The sequence below is a fragment of the Thamnophis elegans genome, chromosome Z (genome assembly GCF_009769535.1).
Source record: "Thamnophis elegans isolate rThaEle1 chromosome Z, rThaEle1.pri, whole genome shotgun sequence".
NCBI classification, from domain to species: domain Eukaryota; kingdom Metazoa; phylum Chordata; class Lepidosauria; order Squamata; family Colubridae; genus Thamnophis; species Thamnophis elegans.
In genome coordinates, this window is record NC_045558.1 from 75603731 (window position 1) to 75628267 (window position 24537).

The 24537-nt window shown below is 43.0% G+C and overlaps 2 protein-coding genes across 5 annotated transcripts in view; both read right to left on the reverse strand.

Moving 5' to 3' along the window:
* The window catches only part of TPK1 (thiamin pyrophosphokinase 1), a 392033-nt gene that overhangs the window by 164489 nt on the left and 203007 nt on the right, over positions 1 to 24537 (reverse strand). For all 4 annotated transcript variants that reach the window (XM_032234581.1, XM_032234582.1, XM_032234579.1 and 1 more), the window contains one exon: positions 8631 to 8703. In XM_032234581.1, the coding sequence (XP_032090472.1) occupies positions 8631 to 8703 (73 nt within the window). The remainder of the gene's footprint in view (positions 1 to 8630; positions 8704 to 24537) is intronic.
* On the reverse strand, positions 1244 to 4071 carry LOC116520404. The gene has a single exon (XM_032234578.1). It carries the CDS (start codon positions 3299 to 3301, stop codon positions 1460 to 1462), a length of 1842 nt encoding a protein of 613 aa, XP_032090469.1. The 5' UTR covers positions 3302 to 4071; the 3' UTR covers positions 1244 to 1459.

Genomic DNA, 24537 nt, shown 5'->3' on the forward strand with positions numbered 1-24537 from the left:
CCACAAATAAATGAAAAGGTTTATCTAAATTAGGCAGTCCCAGACTCGGGGCTTGAGTCAAAGCATGTTTCAAGTTTAAAAAACTTTTCTGTTCCTCTTTTTCCCATCGCAAAGGTTCCTTTTCATTTCCTTTTGTAGCTTCATAAAGTGGCTTTGCTAACAAGGCGAAGTTAGGAATCCAAATGCGGCAAAATCCCGCTGCCCCTAAAAAGCCTCTTAATTCCTTCCTATTTCTTGGGGCTGGTAATTGACAAATGGCTTCCTTTCTTTCATGTCCCAAAGTTCTTTGCCCTTGCTGGATATCATATCCCAAATACCTAACATTCAACTGGACCAATTGTGCTTTGGCCCTAGAAGCTTTATAGCCTTTTTCTTGTAACAGAAGTAGAAGGGATGCAGTATTGGTATGACAAACCTCTTCTGTTTGTCCTGTCACCAAAAGATCATCCACATATTGTAACACAACATCAGGAGCGGGCAAATCTAGAATTTCCAAGTCCGTCGCTAACGCCGCGCTGAAGTGCGTTGGCGAATTTTTATACCCCTGTGGGAGGCGTGTCCAAGTATATTGTTGTTTCCTTCCTGTTGTCGGATTTTCCCATTCAAAGGCAAACAAGTGCTGACTCTTTTTATGAATGGGTATAGAAAAGAAAGCATCTTTTAAATCAATAACTGAAAACCATTGAGCTTCTGGTGGAATCAGTCCAAGCAACACATAAGGATTTGGCAACGTAGGATAAATTGTGACTGTTGAACTATTAACCCTACGAAGATCCTGAGCCAATCTATATTTTCCTCCCCCTTTTGGTATAGGTAGAATCGGTGAATTCCATGGTGAGTCAGTGGGCACCAGAATCTTATAAGTCAGATACAGTTGTATGACTTCCTGAATAGCCTGCACAATTTCTCTTGGGTACCCCCTCTGGCGGATGCATACAGGACGACTCATTGGTAGTTCCTCAACAATGACAGGGGTGTGGTGAGCAGCAAAACCAGGGGGGTTATCTTCCGCCCACAGCTCAGGAACCCGGAACTCCCTCCATTTGTCTCCTGAGACTTCCTGCACCACCATGATTCTCCAAGCCTCTTCCCGAGGAACTTCTAAGTTCACATTTCCATATTTTACTCCTACGGATCCCTTTTCATCAAAAAATATCTGTGCTCGAAGTTTGCAAAGCAAATCTCTACCCAGAAGTGGAAGCGGGCAGCTGGGCAAATATACGAACTGGTGAGTCAATGTTTTTCCTCCCGTTGTGCATAATAGAGGCTCTAAAAGTGGCTGGGTTTGTGGTTTTCCTGTTGCCCCTTGAATGTTGATAGATTGAGAAGAAATATGTCCCAAAGGTTGAGTTAATACTGAACGGGTTGCTCCTGTATCTACAAGGAAAGAAACTTCTTTGCCCCCCACATTCAGACAGACCATAGGTTCGGGGAGGCTAATTGAACCTACACTGCCCCGTCAATCCCACTCCTCAGCTTCTGCCAAACCAATCAAAGGAGTGTTGGGGGAAAATCTCTTTGCCTCTCCCTTTCGCAGGCTGTTAATGGGCTTCCTGATTGTTCCACGTCCCCTGAAGGTGTTGGGTCGGCTAAGAGAGAAATTTCTTGGCAAAGGGGTAGGATTTCTAGTTACTCTTGGCTGTTCAATCTCCCTTCTCTCAATTCCTTCTCTTCTGGGACAATCTCTTTTCCAGTGCCCATACCTGTGACAAATGGCACACTGATTTTGACCTAATGAGGGGACTATAGTTCTCTCCCTACTTCCTCTATGTCCCCCCGGCACAGTCATTAAAGCGGTGGCTAGCAATTCTGCTTTTTTCTTCATCTGCTTATCTTTTTTCCTCTCCTCCAACAAATCCCTGTTGACAAATGTCTTCCTGGCAACTTCCATGAGTTCACTAAGGGGTTTTCCCAACGCTCCTTCCAACTTTTGAAGCTTATGCCTTATGTCTGGAGCTGATTGTGAAATAAAAGCCATTGCTAGCATGCGAGCATTTTCAGGAAGGGTGGGGTCGATAGGTGTATACATCTGATATGCTTCAACCAGCCTAGAATAAAAAGCCTCTGGACTTTCAGTAGCTTCCTGGGTTATTAAACTTGGCTTCGACATGTTTGTTGCAGGCTTTCCTGCCATGCGCACAGCTTTTATGATCAACTGTTGATAATTGAGCAACAAGTTCAATTGATGCGAATCATAAGGACTCCAGTTAGGATCTTTTGAGGGGAAACGCTGTTCAATAAAGTCTGCTAAGGTGGTACGTGCTGGGACATCTGGTTTTAAAATATTAGACACTGCATTCCTGATTTTCTCCCTTTCTTCAGCATTGAAAAGTGTTGCCATAAGTTGTTGTAAATCTAGCCAAGTTGGATGATGAGTATCCACAATAGTTTTTACCAATTCTGCCACTTCATTTGGTTTAGCACTATAAGGCCCATAGTGCATTTTCCAATTAAGCAAATCAGAGGTGGTAAAAGGAACATGCTGAAACAACGACCCTGTTGAAACTTGGGAGGGGTCATCTGGGTTTACTAAGAATTGGTCAACTCGTCTGAGAGGTGCTGTAAAAACAGTCTCTGTCTTTGCTCTGGTTCTGGCTGACACTGGTTCCACTTCTCCACCCACAGCTCCCAACAATTGGTCCATCTCTTCCTCCTTCTTTTCCCAAAACTCTGGTCCCATGGTGTCGGGGGAACTTATAGGAGCTTTTTCTTCTTTCTCTCCTTTATATCTTATCTGTTCCATGCTAGTAAGGACAGCATCTAATCCCTGCTCAATTCCTTCAATAGGTAACTGGCTTGTGGACCCCCCCGTGCTGGGTGTAGTTCTTCTGGTATAAGTCAGGGACAAGGATTGCGGTGTGACTGGCAAATTGACCCCTCTAGGTGCAACATATGGAGGGGGTTGTGGCAATTCTTCTGGTGCACTAGCCAAGACTGGTGGTCTCTGCTTAGGACTTTTGGGGTCTGTAACTCTGACAGCCATAAGAATACATTGTTGTTTACATTTCTTTAACCAAGCTGGGGGTTGATTAACCAATTTCTTCCAAACATCTATATATGGAGCCTGAGCTAAGCTCCCTATCTTAGGATCAAACACCAACCTATGGACTTTTAAAACTAAGTGAGGATCAAAGGTACCTATTTCAGGCCACCCAATGTCATATCTGGGCCATTCTAATTCACAAAACCTCCTAAGCTCATGTTTACTCCACACAATTCCATAATCCTGACTCATAAATCCTTCTTTAAAATGCTTTAACATAGAATCCAGAGGAGTCTGACTACTACTTCCTCCACCCATAATTTTCCAAATACTGAATAACACAATTCTTAACACTTTAACCTTTTAAATACATACATATATTCTGGACAGTCCAATTCCCAAAACCTTTATACCTAGCAAGGTGGATCAGACCTCACTCTCCGGTTTAAAAAGAAAAACCGGGTCTTAAATAGAAAGCCCACAATTACTTGCCTGTTTTCTGTGGCTTTCCTCCTCCGGTGCTGGCCAGTCTCGTTCCTCCTTTCTCCTCTGGTTCTCCAAGGCTCTTGAGACCTGCTAACCGCCGAGGCTGGGTTCTCCTCGCTGTCGGGAAATTCCCTCGGAACAAAAGGTCCGTTTGGCGCCAGAGAGGTTCCTGACCCGATGAGCCCCCAGCCCCCCGGGTTAGGGGTCCCAGAGGGTCCCCAAAGACCCTATCGTCTCCTGGCTGGCTCGCCAAGAAATGTAATGGCAAAAACAGGGTCTGCCTTTCTACTTACGTAAGAATAGGAGACAATTGCCTTTGTCCAGAAAAGAAAGGTTTATTGGATGCATCCAAGAGACCAGTAGATTTGCACCTAACTGATCTGATTTTAGGTACATTTTGACAGAGGTTTTATACCTTTGAAATGGTTATTACAAATCATACAGACGTCATATAGGCGTGCACTAATACAGGTCATCTTCTCACCTAAATCAGCACAAAGTTATTTCGGGTAAAATTACAAATATTTAAGGAAAATTACAATACATGATTTCCAAACCACAATAGGGAAGTAAAGTAAAGCTAAAAGAGAAGTGAATCTTGGTTACTCATGCAGAAAAAGGAAAATGTCAGAATGCCACCCAGATATATTGCTAAAAATATGGTTAACCTATAGCTTGTTTACAAGATGAACTTTGCCTTGGCATGAGCTGTGCCTATGACTAAGATATTGTGGTTAAGTTCTCTCCTACTTGCGAAAAGCGTTTCCTGCGTTTCAATCAAAATAATATGTTCCTTGTTCTTGTTCGTTAGGTGAAAGTGCATAAGCAGAGTTTTTGATTTTTAGGTTTTAGAATTAGACAAAGACAAGTAGCCTGATTAAGTATTTAGGGGTTCAATGATGGACCCCATGCTGTTTCATTCTAAAAATATATTGCTCCTGAAAATCTCTTTATAAACTGTTTATCAACACTAAGGTATCCGTGGCTGTAGTTTCATAGCAAGTTTGTTGAAAACTTTGTTTCATATTTTTTGAAATTGAAATGATCCCCAACTAATCAAGCAAGGCAGAAATGTATGATATTCTAATAAAGAAAAATAAACCTCAATGGACTCAATGGGAATTGTTTTAACTAAGTGAGCAGAAGATTAGTCCTACTAACAAAACTCATGAATTTGGAATACAGAGTACAGAATTCATATTCTATATTGTGGCATACAGAGCTATTCCTGTCAGCCATGTGAATGTTACAAGGCTAGCATACTGTGGACACTTTCTCCCCTGTTTGCTTCCACAGGCGCTTCTGCTATGCATTTCCAGGATGACCAGAGGCTAAAGAAAACAGGAATGTCATACATCACTGCAGAATATATACATAATATCAGCTGCTAATCCATATCTCACTATTTCTTTGCATCTGCTCCCCAGTATTTTTTTCAGGAACCTGATAATTTAACAAAAAGTGCTTTTCCAAGCTTAACTAGTAAGTGGTCAGAAAAGATCCTTCTGCCTTAATTAAGCCAGCTAATTGTTGCAAGCACAAAAGTGTGCTGTTAGATATTGTACAATAGGTATGCAAGATCTTTATTCCCTTGTCAATTGCCTTTATTAAGGTTTGCTTCCTTAAACTGCTATTAGTACTATTACTACTATTGATAGTAAAAGAAGACAAGCTCCACCTTTGGAAAACAATATGCCTATGAATGAAAAAATGTGTGTGTGTGTGTGTGTGTGTTTGTATGTGTATATATGTGTGTGTGTGTGTGTGTGTGTGTGTATGTATATATGTATGCATGCTGATCTTGTTGTATTCGGGTCTTTTCCTGTGTAAGATTGAGTATTGGATGCAGACAAGACCATCAGTATGAGGGTCGTTTCTGTATCCAATACATAGCATTTGTTGTTTTAGAAATTAAATTCCCCCTCCCATCAATACCAGAACTCATCTCATTAGCAGCAGGAATGGTTAAATGTTACATCGGAAGATTGATGGGGTATTTAGAATGCAATCAGCGCACTAACAAGAGTATACAACTAAACAGGCAGGCATGCTAAGTGGCACAGGACAGGCAAGAATTTACCAGGGGCTTGACGCAACAACAGGGTGAGAGAGAAGTGGCAGCTGGAACAAGGTCCCTGGCCCTTCCCCAAATGATCCCGCGACAGGGACACTCCTTCAGCCCTGCTGTTTCTGGAGGGCGCAGAGCCCTGGGAGAGCCTCGTAGAGCGGGCTTCTTCCAACCGCTGAGTCCTCCATTCCTGTTCCTTCCTCAGCTGTGGAAGAAGTCCCAGCTTCCTTCTCTTTGACAGCTGCCTTTGACAATGGGGGGGGGGGGGGAGGAAAGGCAGTCTGTAGCAGAAGCTTGGCCTTCTCTTCCCTCACATGCATGGATTTCTCCCCCCATTGGAAACAAGGCAGCTGACAAAGAGAAGGAAACATGGGCTTCTTCCACAGCAGAGGAAGGAACAGGAGTGGAGGACTCTGCAGTTGGAAGAAGTCCACTCCGCCTGGCTCACCTAGAGAAACAGCGGACCCGAAGGAGGATCCCTGTCATGGGATCCTCTGGGGAAGAGCCAGAGACCATGGTGGACCTCATTCCAGCCGCCACTTCTCTCTCGCCCTCTGTCGCAGGAGCCGGGCAGGGCAGCAGGCACTTGCACAACCTCGCCCGGCACCTTTGGTGCCCAAAGACTGCGGGGGGGGGGGGAGGACTGAAGGTTCAGCATCAAAAGTCAGGGCGCGGGGGGAGCCAAGTCCACCGAACTTGGCTGGTCCGAGCACTGGCTGCTCCTTCACCCTCAGCTCCAGGACAGACAACTGCTGCCTCCCTGGTGCAGCCCCCGCCCGCCCACCCAAGAAAGGCAAAGTCCCGGGTGAGGCAGGGAGGTTGGTTGTGCTGGATGCGCAGGTCTGAAGCAGGGAAGATTGAGAGACACGGAGCCAAAGACTCCCTCTTTCCCCCACCCCATAGCTCGCCTCCTTGGGTGGGACCAGAGTGTAGGTGGGAAGAGTAGAGTTTGCGACCAACTTCAAAGTGAATGGGGCTGTTTGTGACTAAATGGGACAGAGAACATAGAGCGATGCAAGGGAACATGGAGGTAATCTATCCAACCCCTTCCCAAGGCAGGAGTCCTTACACTTTCTTCTCTTTGAGAACTTTCAGTGGCAGACATGAGGGAAATGGTTTGTGTGTGTTTGAGAGAGGAATGACACACCTACAGTACTTGCATGAGGCAGTCAAGACCCAGTAATCCCCGCTGGCAAGCAGAAGTCCCCCATCTCCCCCCACTCTTCTTGCAGAGCTGTAGTATTGGACCTTGGAGGTGAGGTGGGATTTTTTTCCCTCCTGCTATTCTGGAAGAAAAGAAATCTAATGCAGCAGGAGGAGGAGGGGCAGCATAAAGAAGCGCCACCTTAAACCAAAGCCTCTGAGTAACTGGGAAAGAAAGCCGTGCTTTTCAAGCAGCAGTTTTCAGCAGGTTCCAAGCACGGCTTTTTTTCCCAGTTACTCAGAGGCTTTGGTTTAAGGTAGCGCTGCTTTACGCCGCCCCTCCTCCTCCTCCTGTAAGTGAGAGGTACCTCAGAGACTCGGCAGGCAGCTCAGGGGAGACAATGACCACAATGACTTCACTCCCCAGGAACTACCACCGCCACCATCTAACCCTCCTGGGAGCTGAGCAAATAAGGAGCCCTGAAAGCGAAATGTCTCTCCTTTCCAGTCATCACTGCCCGTTGGCCCGATTCCCTGATGCAATTTGAGGAGCTACTTGCCCTCATGAAAATGCGGGGGTTGGTATTTTCAGACTTTCAATGCCTACGAATACAGGTAGGAAGATGGGGATGTCTCAGGAGTGAAGCCTTTGATGCCAAGTGCCGAGTCCCTCTTCTGCCCCCATGAAAATCACTCCCATTCCACTCACTCCAGTTAAATGTGCGTAGAGTGATAGGGTTTGTTTTAAATGGATAGTGAGGCTTCTTTGCCAGCCTCCCAGCTGGCAAAACATAAATTATTGCTAACTGGAAGGGATGTGTGTGTGTGACAGAGATGTGGGGGGGGGGGGAAGAGAGAAAGAAAGAGAAAGAGTAAGAGAGAAAGAGAAAAGGAAGGAAGAGAGAGAGAGAGAAAAGAGACAAAGAGAGAAAGAGAGAAAGAAAGAATGGAGAGAGACAAAGGAAGGAAGGAAGGAAGGAAGGAAGGAAGGAAGGAAGGAAAAAATCATTTTCTGCTTATTTGATGTGAAATGAATTAACTGATTTCTAACAGTAATGTTTTTTTTTCTAATTAAAAGTTAGTGGTTTTAAATAATCTGTTCTCTTTTCCATTCTCATGAAACAGAATTCAATACTATTTTTATTACAAGATTTAAAGAAATATTTTTATTTCTTATTCTCAGAACAGGACCTGAGATAACAGATAAGATAAATTGTGTGTCTCAATTTTAACATAAATCAACAATATCTGAAGAGAGGTTTCCACAGATATTATTAAGAAAATATGGATGTGCATATTAAATGATATATGTTTTTGGAAATTTACAATATAAGGCCACTAAACAGAAATACATAACTCGTGTTCAAAGATTAAGAACAGTAGCCACTGACCAAAGGTAATGACAGGTGGTTGCTGAAACAGCTTTGTATTTCCTGTGAATTTTGGCTGAGCATCCTCCATACTTTCTAATTTCCATTCTATTTCTCTCACTCTAATTTTGTGAAGTAAGGAAGAATAAAAGCTAAAATGTTGTTTCAATGCAATCTATTCCAAATACTACTCTGAATTGGATCTCTACCATTGTGCTTAACAAATGACTTACCTAGCTCCTGAGCTCCTGGTCAATGTTAAATCTTTGGCATTTAAAGTGGCACGTTGAGGTCCTGCCCCTTTTGGACCAAATTAAAACCCATGATGTCCAAAGAGTGTTTCTGCTGTGAGCTTATGAGTAATTATTATTAATCAAGAAATGAATCTTTTAAGTTTCCTTTGCTTTAAACAAGATAAATACTTTAAATGCAACTTTACCCCTTTCTTTCTCTTAATAATAGTTTTCTATCTATCTGTCCTGGGTCTTCTCCATGTAAATTTCTCTGTGCTTCAGTCAATAAATAAACAGAGTTTATGCTACTAGAGAAAGCCTTTACCTCTTTTTAAGAATTTACTTACCTTCTCTATATAATATTCTCTTACTTCAGGTAAAATAGAGTCAAAGTCTCCACTGATATAATCAGGCAGAAAACTGAAATGAAAATAATAATATTCAATCAATTCTTTTTAATAAAAGCATTACATTTAGAAATATCAAATATTAACAAAAATCAGAATAGAATAGTGAGTGAATGCAAAACCATTGAAATAGCATCATCATCTAGAATTAACATCAGATTAATAGCTACACATTTCTTATTTAATTTTCTAATGAATATATTATGTTGTAATAATTTGCATAGATGCCGAGATAAACTAGATTCATAACTAGGAAGTATAGTAACTGAAGCAGGAATCAGAACATCTTGACCCAAGCTGATTTCCAATGAAATTTTCAGCGAAACTGTCTTGAATGGCTTGCTAGATAATTTAGAAAACCTGAATGCTAGTGTTTTTGACCTATTAGCAGCTTTTAATAATATCAAGCATGGTATTTTTCTTGATAGTTTAATCAGATAGACTTCTGATGGTGTCACTTGGAGACAGACGAAAAGAGCTATTCTTCAAAACTCAACTTATTATGTTTCTTTGCCTAAATTTTATGAACAACGCTTGTTACTAACAATATGAAAATGCTGGGGGTATGTGACCAGGATATTTGGAGATGGATAAGGTAACAATCTTCAGGTAAAGTGTGGCTTTCTGCCAGTACTTAATTGCATGGAAGATAATAAATTGAAAGTGAATCACAAGATGATATAGGTATTAGTTATAAGGAGCCAATATACAACAAAGATGGTACATATTTCTCTTCTGAATACACATTTTCATAAAAGAAGAAATAGAAGGGATTTAAACAATAAAAAACATAATCATTTTTCAGATTCAGCTACAGACCAAGAACATTCTTTCCTGGAAGAAAATTATCTACTAGCATCTTTTAACATGCTTTATATTAAATTTTGGCTCCAGTACAGAAATGTTAGTTATTAAAGAACTCAATAACAAGATTGGTCTCAGAAAGAAAGCCAAGTTACTGTATTATAACATTATTGAAAAAAAATTGCAACAGGAGAAGTCGAAAGCGTCACAACAAGACTGGCTGGAAAAAAAGCAAGCCCTGCAGGCCCTGCCAGCACACACACTCATCACCTCATGACCCAGAGTGAAAACCACCCAGCAATCAATCATGAATTGTTCTCAGTTGGTTATCTGTTGTGGAATGTTCTTAGTGGAAACCTCCCAGCAGTCAGTCATGAAGAGCTTTGTAGAGTTCTCAGCTGTACTGCTTGTGGTGGAGGAGATCTCTATCTGGTAAGCATGAGTCTTGGCAGCTCACCCAGTTTCCCCCCCTGAATGGCAGCTCCGGGCCTCTGGGCTCGCTGGAGCTGACATGTGGCCCCTCTACCATGAAGACAGCATCTGGGGAGGTAAAAATTACTATCAGTTAGGAGCCGAAGGACCCCTCCCCCTGGTTTTGTGGGATGTCTGTGGTGGAATCTCGCTACCTGGTGGGCATTCTACACTCCTTACTATGAACCCATGATGCCTCCGACAGGGGATAAGCTTTCTATAAAACAAGGTATTGTAATCGCCCTCTGTGTCACCTGGTATATAGTATATCTTGCACTACATAGTGCTATTCCCCATCTACAGTAATTGGGGCTGGCGGCCGTATCGGGTCTCCTGTGATATCAGATGCCTGAATTGATCGGAGCAGGCTGCAGAGGAAAACTGGATGTTTTCTCCAGTCAGGGGGGGGGGGAAGAGCCTTAGCTGCATTGTGACAGAGTTAATAACTCACATGATTGAGAAGGGAGGAGCCAACGTCATGACGACGCATCGTACGGACCCAACAGTCCGAGTCCGTCGATGAAACTTTTGTCTTTGGACGGTCCGGTAGGACCTAAACCATCCTGAAGAGATGGTGACAGGGAAGCCAAAGCCTTGCTGGTCACAGGGACATTGCAAAGTCCCTGTCTGACCCAAGGGTAGTGCTTCCAACTGAGGACAAACAGGCAGCCCCCAGGCTGGCATAGTCGGAGACGGCTCCTGAAGGAAGAGACGAAGAGAAAGCATTCCATCTGGTGAGGTTTTTTTCTTTTTTTACTTTCAGAAGATCCGTGTTGAGAAACCTTTTTTCTTAAAAAAAAAAATAACAACTAGTCCTCAAAGTAAGAATAAAGTGGCGAATTTGACACTTATTGGACTGTTACTAGAAGATTTCCTGCTCTGGATTAGAAATGGCAAACAATTGTTTTTTTTCCAGTCTTTTAACTATAAAAATAAAAGGGAAGGTTAACATATACTTTGGTGATTATCAACTAGAAATTTCTCCTTTTCTTTTTATATTGTCTTAGATTTTAAATGGTCATTTTGTTAACACATATAAATAGATTGTTGTTTAGATATTGTTGCTTTTTGCGTCTGTGGAGAGGAGAGAAAAATGTAAATAACCACTAGTTAACTATAATAATAATAAAAAATATATGTTAGAGAGAGGAAATGTTAGATGTCCTACTAATTGACTTTTTCTTTTTCTTAGAATATGTTATAAAGATATAAAGATATGGCAGATGGACTGGATCTGGGGGAAGGGGGAAAATGCCAACAGGTGGCTATGTTTTTGAAATCTTAACTAAATGAAAATTGTGGTATGGTGATAGTAAAATATATAAAATTTTAACATATACAATTTAAACTGAATGGAATATATGTGATTGTGGATAGAACGCACGAAATGTACTTGTGACCGATGGATACGCTTTCTACAAGATGTAATGAAAGTTGATGCTTTTCTTTTTGTGTTTTTTCTGTAATAAAACTAATAAAATTTTTTATAAAAAAATAACTCACATGATTGGGAAAGGCCCAATGAATTTGGGCCCAAGTTTCTTACATGGCAACGACAGCCTGAGATATTTAGTGGAGAGGTATAACCTCTGGCTTTCCGCCTTTTGTTGGCATTCTTTTTATATGTGGCAAAAGAGTGACGGAACACATTCCTCACCACTTTCTAATTTTTTGCATCCGGGCTATCCCCTTCTGAAAGGTCATATCATCTGGGCGCATTTGGGGACACTCTGGAATTGGGATGAACTCCCTCCCTGTAGCCCCATGAAATGGGGTAAAACTCATACTTTTGTGCACTGCATTGTTATATGCAACTTCTGCAAAGGGGAGGAGTTCTGCTCAATTGGTCTGTTGGTACTGAATATAACACCTTAAATAGTGCTCCATAATTGCATTTGCCCTCTCCATGGCATCATTGTTATGGAGTGGAAGGCTGTATAAACTCCCTGTGAAGACCCCACCATCGCCACAAATCTACACCAGAACCGGGCAATAAATTGCACTCCCATGTCTGAAATTATCAGTTTGGGGATGCCATGGAGTCTATAGACATGGGCAATAAACAGTTTGGCCAGCTTCCTAGCAGATGGAAAGCTGGTACACACTACAAAATGAACCTGCTTGGAGAACAGCCTATTATCGTCCAAATGACCTTGTTCCCTTGGCTGTCCGGTAAATCCATGAAGTCCATGGCTATCTGTTCCCATGAATGAATCGGATCTGCCACTTGCTGTAAAAGACCAGGAGACCGGCCAGGCCAGGACTTCATGGAAGTGCAAACAACACAACTCCTTATAGATTCTTCTATGTCCCTCTTCATGTGGGGCCACTAGAACTGGTGATTCGTTAAATGCAGAATCTTGAGGAACTCAAAATGTCCAGCTGAGCAAATGTTGTGGCGGCGCCAAAGCACTGCTACCCGTACCACATTTGGTACATATAACTTCAACCCCTTCCAGGCAAAGCCCTCTCACTGTGTTAATAAAGTTTGATTTCCCTGAAACCACTGGTCCAGAGGAAGTACTGCGTGGATTGCTCTAGAGAGGTCCTCCCCCTGGGTATACAGGTTTGGTGCCAGTGGGGTCTGTTGAGTGGCTAACACCCTAGGCTGTGATGTTGGAATGATAGCCTGCACTAGATCCTCCCTTTTATCACAATATTGTGGGTTGCGGGAGAGGGCATCGGCTGAGAGGTTTTTGCCACCCTGATATATATTTTAATTGGAAGTTGAATCACCAGAAATATAAGGCCCATCTAACTTGTTTTGGCAACAATCTTCGTGGGGTCTGGAGGGCTTCCAAATTCTTATGGTCCATCCAGGCCTCAAAGGGTATCCCTCCCCCTTCTAGTAAATGCCACCATGTCAACAGGGCTCACCAGTTCGTGAACACCTCCTTCTCCAAATGGCCAGTTGCATTTGGTCCCTGTCAACTTTCTCGAGATATAGGCACACGGCTGTAGGGCTCCTTCATTGTTCTTTTGTAAGAGGACTGCGACCACTGCCACATCGCTGGCATCTGCCTGAACCACAAATGTTTTAGTGGGATCTGGAGTTTCCGTACTGGCTCTTGTGCAAACAAGGATTTAGACACTCAAAAGCTTACTGTTGTCCACACAACCAGACTCCCTGGTCAAGGGTTCATCATGAGTTGTTTTGTACGTAAGAGGTTGGTTAATGGAAAGGCCATTTGGGCAAAGGACGGGATGAACTGGTGATAGAAATTGGCAAACTCTAAAAAAATCTGCAACTGCTTGCGGGTTTTAGGAGCCTGCCAGTCCAACACTGCCTTACCTTCACGGGGTCCATTTCAACCCCTTTAGGTGAAATACAGAACCCAAGGTAATCCAGTTGCATCCTGTGGAACTCACATTTAGACAATTTGATGTATAAATGTGCTTCCAAGAGCCGAGGTGGCGCAGTGGTTAAATGCAGCACTGCAGGCTACTTCAGCTGACTGCTAGATCAGCAGCTCAGCGGTTCAAATCTCACCGGCTCAGGGTTGACTCAGCCTTCCATCCTTCCGAGGTGGGTAAAATGAGGACCCAGATTGTTGTTGGGGGCAATATGCTGACTCTGTAAACCGCTTAGAGAGGGCTGAAAGCCCTATGAAGCGGTATATAAAAATCTGCTATTGCTATTTTAAGCACTTGACATACAAGAATTACATGTTCGTCCATGGTCTTGGTATACATAAGGATATTATCTAAATAGACGAGTACCTCTTGATACAGATGCTCATTCAGCACCTTGTTAATTACCTGCATGAACACTGCTGGGGCTCCTTGCAGTCCGAAGGGCATAACCCGGAACTGGTAACTGCCTAGAGGACAATTGAAGGCTGTCTTCCATTCATCACCAGTCCGAACGGGTACCCTATAGTACACCTCCCTAAGATCTGATTTTGTGAATATGCGTCCCTTTGCTAACCTAGCCAGCATGTCCTTCATTAAAGGGAGAGGGTACAGATGTTCCACACAAACGGCATTAATCCCCTGGAAGTCAACACAGAGGCATAAGCCACCATCCTTTTTCTCACAGAAAAGAATGGGGGTGGCTACTCTTGATCTAGCTGGCTGATTAAAGCCTGTTTTCAAGTTCTTTTCTATGTATGCCCTCATTTCTGCTAGCTCTTGCGTGGTCATAGAATACATTCGGGGCTTTGGAAGTTTAGCCCCAGGGAGTAGTTCCACAGCACAATCCATGGAGCGGTAAGGGGGCAAGGTATCACATTCCTTTTCGCTGCATACATCTTTTAAGTCTGCATATACCTGGGGAAATCACTCCTCCCCAGGTGTATGTACCAATGGCACTGTAGCTTGCAATCCCACTGGGCCCTGGGCCGTGGTTTGTGTCTCATGAGGAGGGAGGTCAGAGCCGAGGCCTATTCTGAGATGTCTACTACCACCACCACCCAACCATATTGTGGGGACCCATTTGTCCAACTGTGTCAGGCCTAGTACAATCTCCTCTGTAATATTTGGAACCACTGCAAAATGCAGGACCTCCCAATGAGTCCCTATCTGCAATACCACTTGATCAGTTACATGCGTGGCTGGTTGCCCCCCCCCCCAATAACAACCCAACCATCTGTTTGAATCAGATCAGCCTAGTCAACTTCCTGAGGCCCATCCCCATACTATCAATGACTGTGGCATTCATTAAGCAACAAGTGCACCCTGAATTGATCAGGGCTGTACATTGTCGTTGCCTGTCCACCACTACCAGTATCACAAAAGGTTTGATAGGCTTAGTTTCCATCGGGTCGGAACCGTCCTCCCTGTCACTTCCACCGGTGTGGAGCATATCACCCAATGGGCTGGAGTCAGCTGGTGTAGGAACTGGTTGACTCGTCCTGTGTAACTTCTCCTGGCTGCCCCTCATGCTCTTCCTGGCCATCCCCCTTTTTTCCTGATGTGCTCATGGACACTGTAGGACTGGTCTCATGGCACACTGCCACTCTATGCCCCGGCCTCCTGCATCAAAAACATGTTACGGGTGGCCGGATGGGTGTTTTCTGTCCAGCTGTCAGATATCTTCAAAAAACATCACCAGGATGAAATGCTGGACAGTTAACCTTGGCGGGAAACTCCCTTCCTCCACATGCGCAATGAGATGGTCAGGTCAGCGACTAGAATCTTCCTCCAGCACATAACGATTCCCTTCTCAAATACCATGCCCCCCTCCCCGTTTCAATGGCAGCCGAAGCAGCAGCAAAGCAGAGGCTGACATAGCCTGTATTGCCAGTGGGCGCCAGTATCCCATCACTCCGAGCCCATAACCAGCTGGAGACCTCCTCTGGGTAAGGAGAGGATGGGGTGCATAGCTCTCTTGCGCCGCTCATCTCCCACAAATGTCCCAGACAGCTTAGGGTACCCCTAGTCTGGGCTGTTGATCTCTTACCCTTGCAGCCCCTTGGGCACCATACCGTTCTGAACTGGTTATCCTGGACTGTCCAATGACTCCCCTACCTGTCGGAGTCCATGTTCCAGGACGCTGCCACAATATCTCTCCAACCACTGCCACATCCATTATCTCGGAAGTCCACTGCCACAAACATTTCCTGCAGCATCTGTAGGATTTGGCTGCCCACCACGTGGAGTAACTCCAATCGTTGTCTGAGCTGTGCCTTTCATTGGACAAAATGGGTTTCAGAAGGGGTAAGCGGGAGAGCATGGGGTGGAAAGCCTCTGTGGTTCTGAGCCACTGGTGAGCCGAGACACCAATCCCCTGTTATTCCTGTATGGGCCTGCCCACATCGGCCTCTAGAGGTTCTGCTGTAGTGCTGAGTGGTCCTTAAACCTTACATCCAATGGTGCCTCTCCTGCTGAACCTGACACAGCCTCCAGCACAGTTGTATCAGTTGCCACTGCAGATTCCTGCAAGTCCACAGCCTCCAACATAAGCACTGTACTTTCAGCCATGGTGTGAGCTCTGGTGTAAGCTCTGGTGAGGGCTCTGACAAACTGTCAGGTTCCAAAGGGTTAATGAAAACAGCCAAACACAGAGATAGTTTGAAAATGCAGTTTATCTTCCTATGGCACTTGGTAAACCTCACGCCCATGCATGCGCACACCCATCACCTCGTGATCCAGAGTGAAAACTACCTAGCAATTAATCATGGATTGTTCTCAGTCAGTTATCTGTTCTGGAATGTTCTCAGTGGAAACCTCCTGGAAGTCATTTATAAAGAGCTTTATAGAGTTCTCAGCTGGACTGCTTGTGGAGGAGGGAGATCTCTATCTGGTAAGCACGAGACTTGGCAGCTGCCCAACTTTCCCCCACCCGAATGGCAGCTCCAGGCCTCTGGGCTCAGCAAAGCTGACATCCTTCTTATAATTCACAATATTTATGTTGGTTTAGCAAGAGAAGGCAAAAAAATAACAATAATCAATTTGTGAGACATTTTGTCCATGCATTAAATATTGTGAAATGGCAAAACCTGCTCTTTACTTTCCACAATGAACTACCAGAAAGTATAGAAAATTTATAGAGCATTGAAGTCAAAGAACTGAAACCAGAAAGAGAAATTAGGCTAGTCCACACAAGAAATAATACTAAAATATTGAAGCCTAAAACTTATTTCCGTAATACCAGAATATAAATTGCTCTTTTTGTTTTTCATATCTTCACTGAATTACAGAACAAGATGGAATTTGATGTATATCATTGCATTGCATTTGTTCCAAAGCAAACATATTTTCACTTAAGAATTAACACTATGTACACATACCAGGACCTGCCATCCTAAAACAGAAATTACAACAGTTTGACATTAAGTATTGAATTAGGATTAAAATGCAGGTAGTCCTTATTTAACAACCATTCATTCAGTGACTGTTCAAAATTATGATGGTGGTGAATGATTGATTGCTCTTCATATTTATGGCCACCATAGTGTCCTGCAGTCATGATTTGCAAACTTCCCTACAAGCATCCAACAAAGTCAAGAGAGATGTTGCAGGAAGACACAATTATATGAGGCTCCATGTGTTCTCACTTAATGCAATAAGTTAATTGCAGGAAGACACAATTACATTTAGGGATCCATGTTGCCCTCATTTAATAGCAATAGCAATAGCACTTAGATTTATATTCTGCTTCACAGTACTTTGCAGTCCTCTCTAAGCAGTTTACAGAGTCAGCATATTGCCCCCAACAATCTGGGTCCTCATGCTAAACAGGATCACCGGAACTGTTATTGTTAAGTGGAGTGGTCAGATTTTTTTCATTCATGACCAGCTGCTTAATGATGAATTTTCCAGTGCCAATTGGAATCATTAAGTGAGGATTACATACGCCAGCAACAATGAAATATAGTGTTTGATTTTTTAAAATCAAAACCATTTAAACCCTTTAAAAACCATTTTAAGCATCAATACTTATGTGTCAATATTTTATTTAACTACATACTTTTGCCATATACTTTTGTCAATGGATATGATTATACATCTGCCTGATGCACTGAAACAAAAACAAAGTAACACACAAAATGTTGTTGAGATTGCATCAACAGCTTTAAAAAGTAGAAGATAGGTTAATGTTTCTCTTCTCTTTTCAATAGCATATGCAATAACTGGTTAGCCAAGAATTGAAAATTGTTTGTGAGGTAACAGTTATCAAGATGTATTTGTTTTTTAGACTGTCAAAAGATAATCAGTTGTTTGCTGTTTACTGAATCATAGTGGTACCTTGATACTCAACTGCTTTGAAACTCATCAAATTTGGTTCTTAATGCATTTTGCTATGAAAAGTTTGTCTCAATACTCATCATTTGTTTGCACTCAATGCACAAGCTGGAACTTGTTATTGTTGGCTTCCTTGTGACTCACTACATTATTCCTTATGTTTGGTTCTTTGTTTGGTACTCATCATTTTTGGTACCTGATCACACCTCCTGGAACCAGTTCACAATGAGTATCACTGTATATTGCATTTATAAATTAGTTATTCAAATAGAATATAATTTTATAGGGTTTCCTTTCTCTTAATTGAGATGAAATATTTTATTTTCTAAATTATGATTTCTGTTTTTAAGTACTATTTATCATCTTAGTGGGAATAATTGGATTATCATTGGACTACTGCTTCAAAGCAATGCCAGTCGGAGGTCAGAATTCAAAGGGTAGAAATGTTCTCAAATATATTCTCATTGAGAAACAATTTGCTCTCCTGGAAAGTTACCGCAAAATGCAACATAATCTCCAGTTGTGGTGTTTTGAGAAATAGAAGAAACTGCTACTGTACTTAAGAGGCCAAAACACTGCATTTTATGTCTGAAAAATTATGCTCTGATCTTTCTATCAAAAATGAGAGAAAAGCCTCCATTGTTTCTTTGGTGCACATTACTGATCTTTTTTTATTTTGGTTTTAGTTCTTCCTCATTGCTAGTAAAAAGTATCCCTAAAAGTTAATGATCCATCATGTCTGAGATTCATAATGCTAGCAAACAAACAAAAAAGACCCATGGGCATTTTATTCTGTTTTAAACCTATAATAACATCTCTCTTAAATATATGTCATCTTGCAGTAAACAACATAAGAGCTGTTGTGTTGAGATATTTAATTTATTTTAATCATCTTACTTGGTATTTTACATCAACTTATAAATTTTATGAATACTGGCATGGTTTGTGCAATCTATTCTCCCCACAATTAGCATTTACAATGATACATTGCATGTTCTATAGATAGCATTGTGGAGATGTTGTTAGAAACAGGCTGAAGCATGCAGAAAGGAAAGTAAGCAAAATCATCTTTAAGTTGAGCTCAACTCCTGGAAACTTTGTGGACATGTTATGCAATTTCTTTGGCAACAACAGGGAAATGCGGAGTTGTTATTTTCTTTTTCCAAGATTAGCATGGATATTTCTTGATATTCCCAGGAAGCTTTCTATACAAGTACTAGCCAGGCTTGATCTTAATCAACTTCCTAGTTCATCCTGACAAATCAACATCCAGAAGAGTATCATATATGAATAAGTATCATACATAGAATTTCTATTTATAGATCAAATCAATGTTCTTTCAGCTACTTTGGCATGTTAAAAGTAACAAAAAGTCAATATATATATTGGGAAAGTCCTTGCAGAAATGCAATCAATAACTATGGGCTCATAATGCTAAGCCAATATTGATTTCAATCAATCCAGAATCAGACTTGCAGAGTAATCCTGCTCCTTCAGTCAAATCTTAATTTATTTCCTTAATTTAGTTTTTGCATTATTGATGGAGCTTTTGGCAAATGCAATTAGGGACATTCCAAAAAATATTCAAGAGTTAAAGAAAATAAATTATGAAAAGTTAAAGAAAGACATAAAAAATAAAATAGATCAATATAAGAAAGTAAAGTTATCATGGTTTGGAAGAATTTCAATGATAAAAATGAAAGTTTTATCAAAATTAATTTTTTGTTTTGGATGATCCCAATTAAATTTTTGGATCAAGAATTAAAGCAAATATAGAGGTTGCTGGAGGTGTATTGTAATGGGTATAAGAGAGTAAGGATAGGTAATGCATTATGGTATGAATCCTTTAAAAAGGGTGGGCTGGGTCTTCCAAATGTTAGAAATTATTGGGCAGCTAATCAATTCAAGGCGGTCCCAGATATAGCAGTAACTAGAGATTTAATATGAAGGGATATAGAATTGAGAGAATTAAGGGAAATAGGTGATCTTATAGAAACATATTTATTTAAAAATGATATTTTAAAAAATTGTTAAAATTCAAAATCCCTTTTTAAAAAAAATTGATAGAATTATGGAATATATAGAGATGCCCTTAATGCCAAGAATTTCTCTTTTAACACCGGTGATGCAAATGGGGAAATTTCCTAATATTGAATTGAAAGAATGGATTAATAAACTAAAAGAAAATCAGATGTATAAATGGGAAGACTGGAAGAACAAGATAAAGAATATAACAAACTAAAGAACATTTTAGCAGATATTAAATTGGTTGAATTTAATACAATTAGAGAAATGGATAAAAGTGGAAGAAAGATTCAAGGAGAAAGAGAGTTAACAAAATTTGAAATGATTATAAAAAAATGTGAGGTGAATGAAGAAATATAGGCAAAGGAAGAATTGGGAAAATATATAGAATATTAATTGAATTAGAATAGCAGGCAAAAGGTTTAAAATTAATTTGGGCATCAGCTTTAGGAGAAATAAATGATAATGATTGGAAAAATATTTTGAATAGAAGAGTATAGATGAATATGTCAGTTAGAGTTAAGGAAAATGGATATAAAGTGATATGGAGGTGGTACCTAACACCACATAAATTAAATCAAATAGATACTAAATATACAAATATTTGTTGGAGGTGCAAGAAAGAGGTTGAAACATATAAACATATGTGGTGGGATTGTGATAGTTCACAAAAAATACGGGAATATGGTGTTTAGAGAAATTAGAGCACTTTTGAATGTAAATTTAGATATGTCATCGAGGATTGCATTACTGTTGCTGGTGGAAAAACAGGATATAAATGAAACAAAAAGGGAATTGATTATAAATTTGATAATGGCAGCTAGATTAGTAACGGCTAAATATTGGGGACGAAATTGGGATATTCAAAGAAATGAGTGGTACAATGAAATCTGGAGTATAGCAACAAATAATAAATTAACAACAGAAATTAAATTTTAAAGAGAGATTATTAAAGCAAACAATTATAATGAAATATGGGGGGATTTTATAAAAACTGTGTTGGTGGAAGGCAAAGAGTATAAACCTACTCAAAAATATATGTTATTTTGGAGGGAATAAGGGCATAATTGGCATATATTGTATATCTTTTAGTTGTTAAAGAAGAAATATAAGGGGGTAAAATGGTCTCAGGGGTGTGCATTGTAATATTTGTAATGCCCTCCCCCCACTTTTTATATTTAGATGTATATGTACTATGTTTGTATTATTTGTATTTAAAATAAAAAATAGATAAAATAAAAAATATAAAAGACAACAAAGTAGTGATGATGCTAGAAACAGTCTTGCAAGAGACATATATCCAAAAGTGATTGGAAATGAGTAAACAGTTCTTTTGTGACCCCTGTTGACCCCTATTGATCTGGGCCTGTTGGACCTCTGGACCTGGACTGGGCGTTATTGGAGTGGCACCCCGAGGAGGGGTGGTGAGTTGTTATAGCCATGCTTATCAGGATTGGGCAGCTGGCCTTTGCTGCTGTCACAGTCCTTCTAGGCCTCCCCCTCCCCTCCTTCTCTTTCTATCTACTATCTGCCATCTGCTGCCCCCTCAAGAGGACCTTTTTCGACAGCGCCTTTGGCTGGGTTGGCGACGAGAGGTGGGGGGGACGAGACTGCGAACTTGTCACCTATTTCAACTGGCGCCTACCCCCCCTACAACCACTCCAGCCAACTCAGACTCTGGGCCTTTGCCCCTCCCCCTTTTGCATTTCCGGACCTACAAGAGGGAGAGGGACTGTGGAACTCTCCCTCCATTTTATCATCATTGGTTTCTGACCGCCATTTCTGCACGAATCCACTTGAGTGGAATTTTTTAAAGATCTGCACAATTCTTTTGTGTATGGAGTGTGTATGGTGTGAGTGTTTGATGAATGAACCCACCTAATTTTAATTATCTTTATTATTATACTATTGTATTTTTTATATGTTTTTAATGGACTACAGTGGGGTATGTATGAGAGAGTGACTGAGAGTGCATCTGAGAGGACTGAGGGTGCGGCTTGGTGCCACTGAGTGCATAAGCAGAAGTGGTAGGGGAGCCCAGGCCTACCCCTCATCCTAGAATGAGTGATAGATGCGGTCTGCCGGGAAGAGTGTGGGCCATGGGAGGGGGGGGGGTCTTCGGCGATGGGGGCGGGCCGGAGCATCCTGGTTATGATGGGGAGGGGCAAGTACGACGGGGGCTACTGGGCTAGCCATTACCGGGGAAGGAGGGCTCGCTACGTCACAGCGATCCCTCATTCCGGCCCTGTAAGCTCAACTCAAGGACCATGTGGCAAGAGAAGCCAGGGCCCTGCTCTCAGGTTGCTGTTGCTAAATGCCAGGTCTGTGATTCATAAAGCTCCCCTCGTCCGGGACTTAATACTTGACGAGGAGGCAGACCTGGCATGTATTACTGAAACCTGGTTCGGCCATGAGGGAGGAGTCCCTCTCTTCGAAATGTGCCCGGAGGGTTTCAGGTGCTCCACCAACCACGACACCAGAAAAGGGGTGAGGGAGTGGAAATTATTATCCGAGGATCATTGGCTCCTCGCAGGAGCCCTGCTCCGGAGATTGTAGGGTGTGAGTTCCTTCTTTTGAAGTTGAACCTAGGGGTTCAAGTGGGCTTGTTTCTGATGTACCTACCTCCTAGCTATGTCACAACAGCCCTACCTGCGCTCCTGGAGTCAGTAGCTGGGTTGGCAGTTGAGTTCCCCAGACTGTTAGTACTGGGGGACTTCAACCTGCTGTCCCTAGGCGAACACTCTGATGGGGCCCAGGAGTTCATGGCTTCCATGACAGCCATGGACTTGACCCAGGTAATTCAGAGTCCGACTCAGAGCGGGACACACACTCGACCTAGTGTTTCTCTCGGGGCAGTGGAGATGTGATCTTGAGTTAAGGGGGAGTAGACATCTCGCCCTTGTCATGGTCGGATCACTCCCTGTTGAGGCTTGATTTTTGGAAGCTACTCCCCCACTGCAGGGAGGTGGAACCTTTTATGTATTGAGTGGATGGATACGCAGGAGCCATGGATAGCCAGAAAGATGGTCTTTATTGTTCAGGAGTAAGATGACAACGATTCCTGGTTTCACAAACACGCCCAGTATTTATAGTAATTGTAACAATCACATTCCAATCAGGGGCCGGGTACTGCACAGCAGCTGCTGATGCAGTACCTCGGCCAATCAAGGAAGATTAGCTGTTAAGGAAGGCTAGCAACATCCTCTGCTGCGTCCTAGCCAATCAGGGAGCAGCAGAGCTGTTGCCAGCCCTTTTGAAGGTTTCAGAATACATAACACCCCTTCCCCCCAGATCTACGCAAGCTTGGCTAAGGAGCTTTGAACGTTCCAGAACATTGTAAGAACATTAACTCATTTTAGTCAGTTTGTCTGTGTGTTACATTTGCGTGTGTGTGTATAACATTTTAGAACTAAGATTACCCAAGCAATTCACTTCTCCTTGTTATTACGAAAAAATCACAAGGATCAAGCCCCAGGAGCATTCTGGGATCTGTAGTTTAGAGAAAATTGTATGACAACTCCATTTTCCACTTCTCCTTTCCCCAGTTAATTCACATCTCAAGTACAGTTAAATTCATTCACTTCTCAAGTACAGTTAAATTCATTCACTTCTCCTTCCCCCCAGTTAATTCATTCACTTCTCATTGCATTAACTCATTTTAGCAAGTTTCTCATTTACATTCCCTCATTTTTAGCATGTTTCTCAGTTACATTCCCCCCCAGTTAAGTACAATTACTCAATTTCACTTCTTTCTTCCCCCCCCTCCATGTTCTGCGCATGCCCACAAAACCCTCATTGAAAATCTCCCGGTCCTGGGCTGGAGCTACACGGAGGCTTGTGGATTAGCTTGTGGATTAGCTTGTGGATTGGCTTTTGCTCGGAGGTCTGTGAGCGGGGCGCAGAGGCAGGCTTTGCGCGGAGGTCTGTGAGCGGGAAGAGCCGGCGCTAATGGCCTGGGGTGACAAACAGGACAGGAGGGAATGGCAGCGGGACGGAGGCGGCTTCGCTGAGGCAAGGCAGGCAGCGGACGGCGGCGGCTTCGCTGAAGGCAAGGCAGGCAGCAGGACGGCGGCTCTTGGGAGGCCGGTTTCGCAAGAAGGCGTCACTAGCTGGCGGGGCAGGCTTTGCAGGCGGTGAGGGCGCGGAGAGACTGGAGGAAGGAGGACGCGGCGGCTTCGGGCCGACCTGTGGCTCCTCGGCTTCTCGTTGAGAGGCACGGCGGCAGCGCTGGCCTTCCTGTTCTCGCTGGGAGGCAGGCAGCGCCGGGAGGCAGGGAGGGGTAGCCAGGTGGAGAGGCGTTGGCTCCAGCGGCTGAGCGGGACGGCCGGCAGTGGGGGAAGGCAGACAGTGGAGGCAGAAGGCAGGCAACGCAGGGAACACGGGCTGGCTTCGGTGTAGGAGTTCCTGGCTTTGGAGAAGGCAGGCAGGCGGTTCTTCGGGAGGCAGCGAGGCTTTGCAGGCAGGCTGTTCTTCGGGAGGCAGTGAGGCTTTGCAGGCAGGCTGGCAGGCAGGCTGCGGAGGCAAGGCGTTGAGCTCTTCGCGGCAGGAAGGGTTGGCTCGAACGGGAAGCAGCAGACGGCTTCTGAGCGGGAGGTTAGAGTTGCTCCTTGATAGGCAGACTTTGCAGGCAGGCTGAGTGGCCAGGTCGCGAAGCAGTTTGTGCTCTCAGGACAGCTGGCTGGATCCGTGAGGTGCACGGAAAACCCAACGACTTCGGGCCCAGACAGTTCCGGCTGAGGTTGGCTGGATACTGCTGTAGCTGGGCGCATGCTGCCTTGGGTTCCGGCAGGTCCTTCACGGGCTCTTCTCCGCGGTTGAGCCTCGCGGTCCATTGCTCATCCTTGCGCATCGGCGGCGCTCC

What these genes read in the sequence shown, in the direction of transcription:
- LOC116520404 (XM_032234578.1), bottom strand. Translation starts at nt 3,301, where the DNA reads ATGGGTGGAGGAAGTAGTAGTCAGACTCCTCTGGATTCTATGTTAAAG.